This window comes from Alexandromys fortis, unplaced genomic scaffold, assembly GCF_014885135.2.
Source record: "Alexandromys fortis isolate MF-2015 unplaced genomic scaffold, M_Fortis_MF-2015_v1.1 scaffold_40, whole genome shotgun sequence".
Taxonomy (NCBI): Eukaryota; Metazoa; Chordata; class Mammalia; order Rodentia; family Cricetidae; genus Alexandromys; species Alexandromys fortis.
Genome location: NW_026067966.1, coordinates 12,061,078 through 12,075,055, shown reverse-complemented (window position 1 = coordinate 12,075,055; position 13,978 = coordinate 12,061,078). Strand labels below are relative to the sequence as shown.

At 38.4% G+C, this 13,978-nt stretch overlaps 1 protein-coding gene across 1 annotated transcript in view; it reads left to right on the top strand.

The window, feature by feature from the left end:
* Positions 1–13,978, top strand: part of Pard3b (par-3 family cell polarity regulator beta) — a 992,131-nt gene that overhangs the window by 369,002 nt on the left and 609,151 nt on the right. The window contains exon 3 of the mRNA XM_050154204.1: positions 5,757–5,928. Coding sequence (XP_050010161.1) covers positions 5,757–5,928 — 172 coding nt within the window. The remainder of the gene's footprint in view (positions 1–5,756; positions 5,929–13,978) is intronic.

Sequence of the window (13,978 nt, the reverse complement as noted above, 5' to 3'; positions counted from 1 at the left end):
GTTTTCCACACGGCACCCAAAGGAGAAATCTGCCTGAAAGCACCTTGTTCACATCCCAGGCATTTATGTGTTATAGAAGGCAGTGCTCTTACTGTATATACAAAGTTTTCTGCTTTTCTAAAACCACAATGATTTAGTTGTGGGGGGGGGGAGGAAATTGACTATCTTATTATTATCATTCAATAGCGTTTAAGTATCAGATCAAGCTATCAGTCAAATCTGAAAAATATTGAAGATGGTATTCATTCAACAATATCAAACATTCAGCTAAGGTTTTATTCTTTATGTAAAAATAAGCAAGTTATATCTCATTAGTAAGCAAAATTGCTTCATCCTTAATAAAGGATAACAGCATATGCATTTCAAGGAATTGTAATAAAAGTAAATTCCTCTATCATCAGCAGTCAATGTTTGATTTGTATAGCTGTTTTACACACCTATGTACCTGCACATAAGCTTCCTGTGCAGAAGTGGGTGCCGGTGGAAAGGACCGGGCAACCATGCAGCAAACAGAACTTTGACGAAGGCAGCACAGAGGGTTTGATTTTGTGATTTTGTAGAACAAAGCTGGCCTTTTACTTTGAGATGATGCCATGCAATTAAGGCCTGTGCCTCTGCTTGCCCAGATTTGTTCCCATTTGTTCTTTAGCTACTTCGAGCATATACTGCATGCCTCCACATGGAGCAGTATCTTAAAGCAAAGGGCTCAAATGAGTACCTAGGACCACGCTGCTAATGCTGCCTGCCTCGCTCTCCATCCTGCACAGTTTCCTCACTTCCCTTCGTAGATATATTGATACATAAGACAAGAACTAGGAAAATGCACACAGGGCCTGCAAGGTGGGTTACTGTGCAAAACGAGTGTGCCTCGCAAACTTGCTGGTCTGTTAAGTCCATAGGAACTACGTAAAAGATACAAGGAGAGAACTGATTCCGCGGAGCTCTGCTTTGGTCTCCTCAAAAGCCACATCACACATGTGCACACACGTGCTCCCCCACATTGTTTAATAAATTTGAAATATTTTTTTTATATTTTTTTATTGAGAATAAGAAAAAAAAAGTTTCCGCCTCCTCCCAGCCTCCCATTTCCCTCCCCCTCCCCCCACTCTTCTCCCCCTCCCTCTCTAATCCAAAGAGCAGTCATGGTTCCCTGCCCTGTGGAAAGTCCAAGGTCCTCCCCCCTCCGTCCATGTCTAGAAAGGTGAACATCCAAACTGGCTAGGCTCCCACCAAGCCGGAACATGAAGTAGGATCAGAACCCCTTGCCATTGACCTTGGCTTCTCATCAGTCCTCATTGTTCGCCATGATCAGAGAGTCCGGTTTTATCCCATGCTTTTTCAGTCTCACCAATTTGAAATATTTTTAAATTTTGAATTTGAATATATACATATCAATTTTAAGTGAATATGCTAAATTTTAGCATATATTTTACCTTATCCTTCACACTTTTCTATTCATGTTTATGTTATATTTACTGTTCTAACTCATGGAGGTAAAACCATCCAAAACAGAAAAAAAAAAGCCAAGGTCCTCTTGAAGTTTCAATTCTGAGAAAGTGAGGATGGACAGTCAAGAAATGAGAGATGAGCAGCGTCAGGGCTGCTGACAACTCCAAGGCAGTCCTAACGGGTGGCCAGTACAAGCCTGACAGTGGAGTGGAGACTCTGAATCTTTACAGTAAGGTGCCTGAGATACAGTGGGTAACAGTCTCAGGAAGATAGCCTGGAACAGCCACTGGGATAGGTACAAAGTAATAATCTAACTGCATAGAGTCCTGGGGGCAAGAGAGAAAGCAACTCAGACATGTGGTCAGAAGTGAAACAGACCCTGTAATCTCAGAAGCCATAGCAAGAGTGTGGGATTTCCTCCATGTGAGGGGAGAGGTTATTTCAGACACATGAGCATAGGACAGGATGATCTCCAGTTGTTTAGAGATGGTCTTTAATGCTGATTTGAGTAGTTTACTGAAGAGAAGATGTCTAGGTAGAAACAGATCAACAACAAGGCTGCTATCGTAACCACCTGGGAACTAGATCCAAATTGTGATGGCAAAGTTGGTGAGAACCAGTCACAACCTGGTGAAATTTTCAGATTTGTTGAGAAATTGAACATGTGTGGCTTTATGAGTGGAATAAAGGTGAAAAAAATCAATGCACAGCTTTGGCCTGATCCTTTGCCTTTAATTTCAATATAAAGGAGTGCAGAAAGAATTTTGAAAGATTTGTTGTAAAGTTTTGGAGAGAATGGCCAGTTAAGTACATAATCCTGAAGCAATGTTGAAAGCCTGATAGATGTAGAATTTATTTGCCTGTACTTGTAGCCAATCGTGGAACAAGTGTGGTCATGACCAATATCGACACAGGCCCCTTAGCTTTTTCAGAGACCAGGCAATAAAGAGGAATAAGAAGAGGAATAAGCAGAGTTAGAGAGTTGAAGGGGACACTAGCCAGTATTTTGTTCTGGAGGGGACATGAGGAGAATACCCCCAGGATGATGAAGTACTCCCATGGCATCCTAAAATCAAGGAGAGAGGTGGCATCAGCCTCAGCCTCAGCCTCTGGGAGATGCTTTCTGACCTTTACCTTGACAAGAGCAGACTCAGTGAGTGAGAGTCTGTTCTGAGTCCTCGAGGTTTGCCTTACAGAGAAATGGCATTGTTCTCGTTCTCGTGAATGGGTCCAGAGAAGGCTTTTGTTTTTGTTGGATAGACAAATCAGTAGCCTTTCTGTATACTGACCTTCCTAAGTGTATCTGGAAATTAGATGGCTAAATACAGAAATATGTGAGGACAGAAGCTTGGGTTGTAATCAAGCCATGCTGAACAGATCCTGTGGGTTTCTGGGAGTTTGGAAATGTCAGGACTGCACTTGGTAACATGAGAATAGTGGATCACAGAAGGCGAGCAGAAGGCATTCAGCAGACCAACTGAGTAGAGGGAAGGCAGCAACTCAGATAGTTTCCAAAGCATTTTGCACAGTTTGGGTTAGAGTAGCTTCTAAAGTACCAAGGGGAAATTTTTAGTGTAAAAATGATAAGTGTAATTCTTTCCTTCATGCCCTCCTTGCCTTTCTGGGAAGTAGCAATTCTGTACGATTTAAGGGAAGAAAGCAGAAAGCCTCTCCCCTGCGCTAGGAGCTGTGAAACTAGCCTATCTTCTGTTGAGAGAGCGGCATGGTAGTTAATGTTTATCACTGTACCTCTCTGTAACAAGGTTTCCCTGGCACTCTGGTACCTAGTAATGTAGACGTCTTGATGACTCAAGTAATTTAGATAACACGGACGTCCAGAGTGTGACTTAAACAACTTACCAGTTTGGAAGCAAGTGTGAGTCTGTGTGCGTGGTGACTCTTGAGATAGAGAGCAGCTGGTGGATACGCTCGTCAGCCAGCCTGCAGGGCTGCTGAGAGTCAGGACTCGAGTCTGTTCTTTCCAGGAGTAGACTTTGTTCATCCACTGATCCAGATGAGGCTCTGCTGCGATAAACCCTGTAGACCGTGCTACTGGGCGGCAGAGTCCACCATTAATTAACTGAAGAGATTATTTCATGTGGGAATCATCCAGTCCCATAATTACCATCTACCAAAGAGCCATTAACACTTTATCTACAAATAATGGAATTCACATTATTTGAATATAATATCCCTGTGCTCCAACTAGAACTATTCTAGAATGTATCATCTCTTTCCATAATTTTAATTATGAGGAAATAGTGTGTGCTCAAATTCTGGATCTAAAACTGCAGAAAACAATTGATTCTATCATCAGACACCATTTGGTCTGTAACTGTGAGAAACAGAGTCCCCTAACAACCGTGTTTCCCCATTAGATGTGTAGGCCTAATATTGTCACTGTAGTTCTGCAAGGTTTTATGGGTTCAACGCACAGACAATAGTGAAGTTTTCATAGAATAAATATATCTAATCATTTAGCTTATGAATAATCAATTTTAAGATTTTAATTTCTGACTAATGTTATTTATTTTTCTCTCTCTCTTCTTCAATATTCAAAGTGTATATGCCACTGAAAGTTAAGCATTAAAAGTAAGAAAATTAAGATCCTTCTTCTATGTAAAACTGTTGGTAGTGCCAATTCAAAGTGCCACTACCTAGTTTATGGGTATATCAGAATGAATATCCAGAATATATGTGAATTCACAATATGCAAAGTTGAAGTAATAATTTTTATAATTATGACATAGAAGTAATGAAGAAAACAATTCACCCATATTTTAAAATTGATTTTATTTTCTATGTCAAGATTGAAAGTGTAAAACCTTTCATTCTAGCCAGATGATTAGAAAGATCTAGTTTTACTGGTTATTTTTATAGTAGAATAATCTTTCATTATTAATCTACTTAAGTCTTGTCTCAAGTCAGTTCACCAGTGCGAGCAATTAAAGATAGAAAATGCATGTGCTCAATTTCAAGAATTAAAAATAATGCCTTGGGAGTAAGCATGTCTTTTCTGTGGTGAATGGATTGTTGGATTTTCCAATTAAAGAAGTCTCCATACTGGAAATGAGTAGTCAATTATGAAAATTATTTTTGGATAGCCAATTTACATATCTCTAATTGTGTTCATTTCTTTTGAAAGACTATGTTGGAATTTATAGTGCTTTGATTGGTTACCCCTGCGTTTGTGTTATTAATACTATTGCCAACAAGGTTCCCTTATGAATGGGACTTGACTGCCCTTCTGAATATTATTATTTAATCATAAGTAAAGTTGCTTTATTAATGAATGAAAAATATCCATAGTGTTACTAGCAGTATTCAAAATTATTTAGACTGTACTTCTTTGGATTGGGAGTAGCTTCTATGAGCTGCTTCCTGAATTCACATACCTTACCCAAATGAGGAAGAGTTGAAATTCCTTATTGGAGTTCAGCCTCCTAGTTCAGCCAAAACTGCAGTCACACAGTAGGTCTGCCTTCATTGTCCTACAGTGCTGTGACATCAGGTGATTAGTAGAACATGTCAATTTTTTATGAAAAATGACTGAAAAGTAATATTTCATTTTTATATTAAAAATATGCAAATACATTAAATGAGTATATTTGATGTCCATAAAATCCACGATGAAGAAAAAATGATATAAAAGTCATGTATAAAAATGGACACTTGTGTATACATGATGAATACATATACTTTGTAGCTACTAACATTGTTTGCAAGTATGTATGGATCTAGAGCGTGTCTAGAAATACGTGTCATAAGGAAATGCTAAACCCCTTTGTGACCTGAATGCACAATTCTATAACGTATTATCTTGTTCATCTTTTGTATACTGAGCTTTCCTTTTGAACCCTAGAGTAGAGAACTTTTAGGCATATTAGAAAGAATTACAAGTGAGACCGTGAGTATAGTTTGGTGGTAGAAGACTTGCCTACCATACGTGAGGGTGTAAATTCAATCCTTCACAGGAGAGACAAACACTGAGATTGACAACACTTGATTAGGCAGATTCTCGAGGAGAGAATGTAAGAGGCCACCCTTTCATTCCTTTAATGAGAGCTGGCCCAAGCTGACTATTTCAGGAATATACAGACGAGAACAAACTCCCCATCACGTTCTGCTCCTGTGCTTGCGTGGATTATATTATTGAAGATTTAAGTGTCTTGGCATAATAAGATTTAAGATTTTTTTTAAGGCTACATTAGCTTTAAGACCAAGTAAAGATCACAATCAACTAGACACAGTGTCCCTGTGATAAGCATGTCCTACAAAGTAATTAGTGTTGTTGGCCTCGTTTGCAGCTCATTGCTGTGTTTGACGAACAAGAGCCACTCCAGAAGATTGAGTGCCCCAGTGGAAACCCTGTGGATCGGCAGAGCCCAGACGCTTTCGAGACAGAAGTGGCTGCTCAACTGGCTGCATTTAAACCAATCGGTGGGGAAATTGTCGTAACCCCTTCTGCTCTGAAGTTAGGTAGGTGGAATTTGCTGATGGCACTGTCCGACTGTCCACTTGTTTGCAAACTGCATCAACTTTCTAATTTCCTTCTCCGTGAAGTTTGTCCTATTAATACCATTCTTTATAAAAACATATGGTTTGTCCTCTAAGCTATTTTTCTATGACTCTCTGCTGCTGCTGGATCTCAGGTAAGGAAATGTAGTTTTTATCTTAACTCAAAGTGACTCCCAATTTCATGTCTTTGAAGAATCACACTGGGAGTCGGACTGTAAGTGATGAGGTATTCCTGTATCCTAGAAGCATCACTGTTTTTGTAAAGTTCATTGTTTGGCAAAAGATAAGGGTTACCAAGGAATCCACACTAGAAATAAGGTTCCCTTTCTCTCGTAGGCATCCTATTTTTCTTCCTTTATATATCTTAGACAGTGGATGAAACAGTTGGGGAGTTAGTTTTGGAATTTGAAATTGCCTCTGATTTATTAAAAAAAAAGAACAGTTTACCTGATGGTTTTGCTTAGAATTCCTTTTCTTAATATTTGTTTGGAAGGTATAGGGAGTGAAAGTAAACACTCTTCTAAAGTTTCTGTCAAGCACCTGTCTGTTTTTGCTGATATTTCTTAGGGATTGGTTTAGGTCAGTTCAGTAGCTGTCGTTTTTGACAATCTACTAATGTGTCAGTGTCAATGTCACTTGGGTTGATTGTGAACGCAACATGATGGGACTGCTCCTTGCACTGCCTAGAACATAATTAGACTTAATTCTCAGGCAGAAGGACAGACAGAGTCCCCACTTCTCAAATGGACACTGCTTTTTTTCTTAAAGAAGAACATGCACTTAAAATTGTGACAACTTAGCTGACAAGAAGGTTAGACTGATACACTTGCTGTCTGTCAAACCCTGGGACCCACAAGGTGGAAGGAGACAACCAAGTGCTTTAGACGTCTGCTGACTTCCACAGGTATACCTTGGAATGAATGCATGAGTACACACACACATGCTAATTCAATGGACATATTTAAATTGTAAAAATTATACATAGTACATTTCCCCCGCTCATTTGAAGTTCAGTACTTACTATTGCCCACCATGGTATTACGTGCCTTTGTCCCAGGACTTAGGAGTCAGAGACAGACAGATGTCTGTGAGATTGAGGCCAGTCTGGTCAACATAGTGAGTTCCAGGGCAGCCAAAGCTACATAGTGAAATGCTTTCTCAGAAATAAAATAAACTTAACTGTTGAATTTATTATATATCTGAGCAAACCAAATAACCCCATTTTGTCTCGATTTTCTGAAAAGCATCTGTAAATATCCCTTTTAAAACAAACCAAAAGGGAATTAATGACCTAAGGTCTTTCTAATTTTCTTGCATATTATGGAATCAAGCTAACAAAGCAGTCTGTTGGAGCATAGATGGCGAAGGGCTGGTTGGCGGCTGCTCCTCTTCTGGAGCCAGGCTTGTGGCTTCAGCAACCTTGCAGCCCCATTGTTCATTTGCATAATGGATGCCTTTTTATCCATTATGCAAATGGTATGAGAGGAAAATTAGGCAATAAGGGAAGACGAAAGGAGAAAATTGCTCTTGCTTGTTTTAATATTCTATTTATAAGCAAGTGCTGTGGGCTTCAAAAGGCTGAGACTCATGGTATCCCTGCCTCTGGAAACATATTTTCACCTTTCTCTTACGAGCTGTTTCAGGCAGGAATGTTTGTTTTTCTTCTTTTTCATGGCTTCTGTGGTTGGACCATCTGATCAAATTAATGATGTTGAACCCAAGAAGAACCAACTCAAATTTTCCTCCTTTCAAAATAGATTCTATTTTTTTCTTTTTCTTTTTTATTATTATTTTATTACTTAAAAAATACCAATCCAAATTTCCTCCCACCCCTCTCCCCTCAAATCCTAAGAAAGGACAAGGCACCCTGCCCTGTGGCAAGTTTAAGGCCATCCCTACTACATCTATGTTGAGCAAGGTATATAACCAAAGGGAATAGGATCCCAAAAAGCCAGTACATACAGTAGAGACAAATCCCAGTGCCACTGTCAGTGGCCCCTCAGTCTGCCCCAACTGTCAACCACATTCATCAGGACTAGTTGAATTCCATGCTCATTCACTCCCAGTCCAGTTGGAGTTGGTGAACTCCCATTAGCTCAGGCACACTGTCTCAGTGTGTGAACTTATCATGGTCTTGACCTCCTTGTTCATATTCTCACTTCTTCCACTCTTCAACTGGACATTGGTAGCTCAGTCCAGTGCTCCATTGTGGTTCCCTGCCTCTGTTTCCATCTGTTGAGATTCTATCTTTATTTTTAAAAGATTTGTCATTTTATTTTTTATTTGTGTGCATGCACATAAACATGTGCAGAATACATGGAAAACTAGAAGAGGATGGCCAATGTCCCTTAGACCTATAGGTACAACGAAGGGATGGTGTTGGAAGAGGAATAGATCTTCATCATGAAGAATGCTTAGACATGAAGGATGCCAGCCACAGAGCCCTAGGCTTTCTTTGGCCTCTTGCCACCATCTTCATTGATCAGCTTTTATGGTTACTTAACCTACCTATAGCCACCAAGAGCCATTTGCCATTTAATAATTCCTTTGAAATGTTAATATCTTTGTGTTCAAATATTGCTCACTTTTCCTGACTCTCCCCTCTGTTTCTGTTTATCTGGTAAATATGAGCTATTTCTATCTAATCTTAAATGCTATATTTTTTAAAGCTTTGTCTAAATCTTTAAGGCATTGTTACATACAAATAGCTGGTAATTTCCAATTATTCAGTAAATGAAAATAATCCCCCAACCTAAAAAAGTTTGCAATCTCATTTATAACTTTTCATTTCATCTTGAAATAAAAATTGAAATGAGTTTAAAATCTCATTTCAAAAAATATGTGTATTTTTATGTTTATATTTAATTTGCAAGCTAAGTTTTAAATCAAGGGGCAAAAACATAATGCCAACCCCATTTATCAAAATTATTTCTATCATGAATTTTTTTCTACTAGATTCTGTAATGACTAAGTGACTGACCCAGACTCAGTTTTAACAAATTACTGATTGGCTGTTTTATTATACATCCTAGAAACTGCTAACGCAACAGTCTATTTAAGAGAAAAAAATCTGTTGACTGAAACAGTAGGTAGAATTGTAGAGAGTTACATTCATAGAATCCCTCTGAACTTCGAAGTTACTTTGTTCTAGAATTTTCCCCATCCCCTGTAGAGCCCTATAGTACGTCTAAGCATTGTTCAGTGATTTGACAATTACTTGATGCTGGTTAACAATAGCATTGTTGGTTGCTTACATTCTTAGTGTTATTGTATTCATGCTCCATCTCTGAACAAGTCAGGTAGGGATAACCAGCAGGTTGCACAGTAGGTCATGCTCACAGACGTACACGAGTTTGGTGAGTAGAAAGTCAGCAGTCAGATGCTTCCTGGAAGTCCCATAGCAAGGATGCTCACCTTTACTCGAAGACCTTATGCACCTTAGAATAAATTGTATAAATATGGTTACACTGGACTTCAGAATTAGCAGTTGTCTGGGTGGCTGACACCATTTTACAAATGAATATGTGAAAGCTTCACTTCATTGTGTGCTCCAATGTTGAATGACTAGTTCGAATGCAATGAAAATCTACCATCAGAAACTGCTGCTTTGGTTCTCTAGCGTCACGCTCCTTCATTTACATGACATTTTTGATGAGTTGTATGTCTCAGTTATCCATGCCCCTTAAATACTGGATGTGATAATAATAATATTTCATATCCTTTTGGAATTGAGATAAGGTGTAAATTAATAAACTGATACTATGAATAATTGTAAATCAAAAACCAATGGAGGAACCAAGACTAGATAACTGAGGCAACTCAGAGGTCTTTTCAATTCTATAAGTTACTGGTTGTTTTCTACCTTCATATAGGTAGTGTGTGTGTGAGTGTGTGTGTGTGTGTGTGTGTGTGTGTGTGTGTGTGAGAGAGAGAGAGAGAGAGAGAGAGAGAGAGAGAGAGAGATCTTACATCAAACCAGCAAGCTAATAAAATATCTATAATACTTTTTTCTAAAATGTGGATCTCTCTGCACCTTTGCTGATATTTCAGGTCTTACATACAAGGCCATCCTGGGGGGATTTTACTTTGAAGTTTGGAAGAGTAAGAGTCCTTTACCTCTCCCATGCCTGTTCCTCATGCTACCTTCTTTGATCCTCTACTCTCCAAAATACTTTATGTAGCTATCACCCAAGGTTGACATAATTCCTGTCACTTGTAGGCAAGTGAAATGGTCCAAGTCCCTGAAATCTTTATTCTGTGGATCCAGATGTGTGTACTAAGTAAGCCATGTAACTTGTCTCTCTCAGGATCACATTTTTGCACACAAAATTAGATGAGGCTCCATTTGGATTGAAGGTGCGGTATGCATGTCACATAGAATGCTCCTTGTTATGCAGCCATCATCGGCAGCTTTCTTGTCTATGAACAAATCTTTGTTTTGCCTCTGAGGGCTGTGATTGCCTCAGGAATATTTCACTAGGACCCAGCCGAGTTTGAATCCAGCTCTGTGCTCCTGTCAATTTCCATCTCTTGACCCCAATTAATTAGGAGTTTTATTTTGTGTCTTTTGATAATTTTCTCAGCACTTGATTGAAATTTGCTATTTTGGGTTCAAGCTTACATGAAAAGATATTTCTTTAGTTATAATTATTTTAGCAATGCAATTTAAATAGTGTCTCAGGATTAAAAGGACTTTGGATTTGGCTGTTGCCACTCCTGTGATCTGTGTTACCTAGATGTAAAGCTATCTGATTAAAGTTGGGAGTTGAAATGATATTAGTTTTATTCTATCTGTGTTAAACTTTGAAGATGAGGTACTTTTTGTTGCAAGTCAATCTTGTGTCTGAGACCTGAAAGGTGCCTTGGGAGCTTTATTGTTTCCATGTGTGTTGTGTTTCTTCAAAACAGAAATGGAAATTATGATTATATGTTTGCTACAATAGTATTATTTTCAAAACATTCCTTTCTCTTCTCTTTATTTTCTTTCAGTAGTTCTCAGAAAACATTGTGTAGCCCTGGATTATTTTTGGAAATCACTACCATTTTCTATCTGAGTTTGAATAATTCAGGACATAAAGGCAACATATGGGAACATTTTCCTCAGTTCTTAAGGAAACCAAGTCCCTTTATGGTCCTGATCTCAGGAAAACACAACGAAGAGGGAAGCTTACTCCTTTAATTAGGCTGCAGTGTGTAAGTAGCTGCTGTGCCATAATGTGAGTTTAAGTCTTGGCATCTGATCCTAGACAAACACACTCACACCACACACATAGCAGAACTAAAGCTCACGGTTGGCTTGTGCTCCTGATGGAGCCTTTGAATTCCCACTACAAAGCACATAAGCCCGTGACGGCTCCTTGTTGCTGGAAGCTTTCTCCTGCATGCTGGAAACCCAGAGTTAAAATTACCACAGAATTTGCTTGGGTGAATCCATAAGTCATAATTTTGTCATTGAGTTTCAACCTATTTATTTCTTTTGAGGATGATTATTCAAAACTTAGCAGCTATAGAATAGCTTTTCTTTCTTTTCTTCTTTCTTCCCTGGGAGCCTGGTATTTTTGTCCCCGTGCAGGCTAGATGAATGATGCTGTAATTAGCTATGGTGACCTTGCTAGGCTACCATCCATCAGTCATGGCCACGTCGTCAACAGAATGTGTGCTGCTTTCTGGTATGGTGCTAACTAAATCAGGACTAAGGGGGCGATACCCTGTCCAACTTATTCCGGGCACCATTCTTCTTTTGCTATTGTTATTTTGGTTTTTATTTTAGTTTTTGTTTTCAGAGTAGGTGAAATGTTGCCCAGGGGTATGGAAATAACAGATTATTCATTAAATATCTAAAATGTTTGTTGGAAAACTAGTCAATGAAGGAATAAAGTCAATACTAAGGCAACCTAATCCTAAGAAATATTAAACACTAGTTACTGCACAGTAGCAATTTTTGTTTCAGCTTAGTACAAAGCTGAATACTTTGAAAATGGCTTATAATTTTAATCTGCAATTTAAAATATCAGACTATTGCTACCTCTCATAGAAGAATGGGTTTTGAGACTTCTTCCTAAACTAAGTCCATATCTCCTTAGAAATTTAACATGATGATGCTTATATAAAAACAGTCTTTATTCTTATAAATGGATTTTAAGTAAAATAGTCTTTATTAAATGGTGTAATGATAAACTTTGGGAAAAATATATGGCCACTATCTTAATTTTACTTTTTGTCTATTTTATATTCATTTTGACTTATATTTTAGTCTCATATTAATTTTCATTTTCTTGACCTATTTTATTCTATGTCTCTTTTCTTTAATTTTGTACAATATACAAAATTTAATTTTATAATTTAATTTAATACCAATAGAATACTAAGTCTGTTATACCCTAAATGGAAAATTACTAGTATAGGATTTACATTTAATCAATAGTGCAAGAGAATACCAAAAAACAAAACAAAACAAACAAACAAAAAAATAAGCTTTCATTCTTGGTCTCTTCTAGCTGTATTTTCTAAGTTGATTATGTGACCTCTGAAAAAACAGAGTTTGCCATCTCCCCTTTGGCCTCTTGCTGATGCAGGACCCACACTGAGCTGGAGCCTGCAGATCCTCTAATAAACAAACGGAACGAAAGGTCACCTTTCCCACTGTTCACTTGGTATGAAACCCCTGGGTTTCTAAGCCTCTTTTACAGATTGCTTTTAATAGTGAGGGCAGTGAAGCCACATTTGCAGGCCTGGTGCCTAAGTAGTGGAAATATTCTCAGGGATGGTGCTGTCATAGTTAGCTTTGTCGAGCGCCCTGGACCAACGAGAAAATAATTTGTGGTTTGTATTTTTAATGAGAGGAAGAAGTAACAAAAGAAAGTATGTGCCTATGACTGCTCCATCCCCCTTTGTCACAGCCCCAGTCTCCTCTCTTGGGACTGGGACTGCAGCCCTTTGCTGTATTCTAGATACCATGAGGTAACCGAAACCACACAGGCTGAGTTGTCCTGTGCTTAGGGAACCTGCATTTAACTTATCAATTACAATACACTGTCAAATTAACTTATTAAATAGGGCTTTCCTATATGAAGCATTTCTTAATGACATGATCCACATTTAAAACATAGCTTCTGTAGATATGTGTGTATTTTCAATTTTCTCGTTACCCCTAGCGAAAGTATCATAATCTTTCTGATTTTCTTCTGCCCTTTATTTGAACAATCCACATATGGTAAAGCTTTTGTGCTGACATTATGAAAACAAGGTTAAGTCATTAGTATTTTTCCCATACTCAGGTGCATGTGTGTGCGTGTGTGTGTGTGTGTGTGTGTGTGTGCAATTCTTCTTTCCTTTATGCCCAGATGGGCAAAGATTAAAAAAAATAAAACCCACTAATTTAATTATTTACAGAAGATCCATCTTAAGGACAAGTCACTCAGAGTTGGACACGCATTCATGACCGGCCCGGGACTTTCTCATTTGCTTTGTCTGGTAAAGCTACATGATGAATTATGCTTTAGTATACACACATTTGGTTATTTCCTTTCATTTCCTATTAGAATTTTTTTTTAAATAGTGATTTAGCCCAATGAAAGAAGAAACCTTAAGACAGCTTGATCTGTTGGTACTCAGAATGAAGCCATGTCTGCCAAAGGACATCTATCTCTCTTTTGTTTAACATTCTCACGCTTAGTACATAAAAGGCTGGACCGTCTAGCTATTGCCACCTCACCTCACAAGTCTGTCCTTGGACCACACATCCATTTTATGGTACACAAAACAGTGGCTCCCAATCTGTTTAGGCTTTGGCTTAATGAGATCATTAGAGTAGCTATCAGAAAATACGAGTACCTTTCAAACATGACAGGATAAATTTCGCTCACCAGTCTGTGTGACTGTGGGATGATACGATTTCCTCTGACTCCCCAACAGATGGAAGAAATCTAGGACTTTGTTTCCATGTGTCAAATTAGAGGAAAGCAAAAATGTGGTACATCTTATTTTCTTTTGTTTACTCAAACTACTTAGC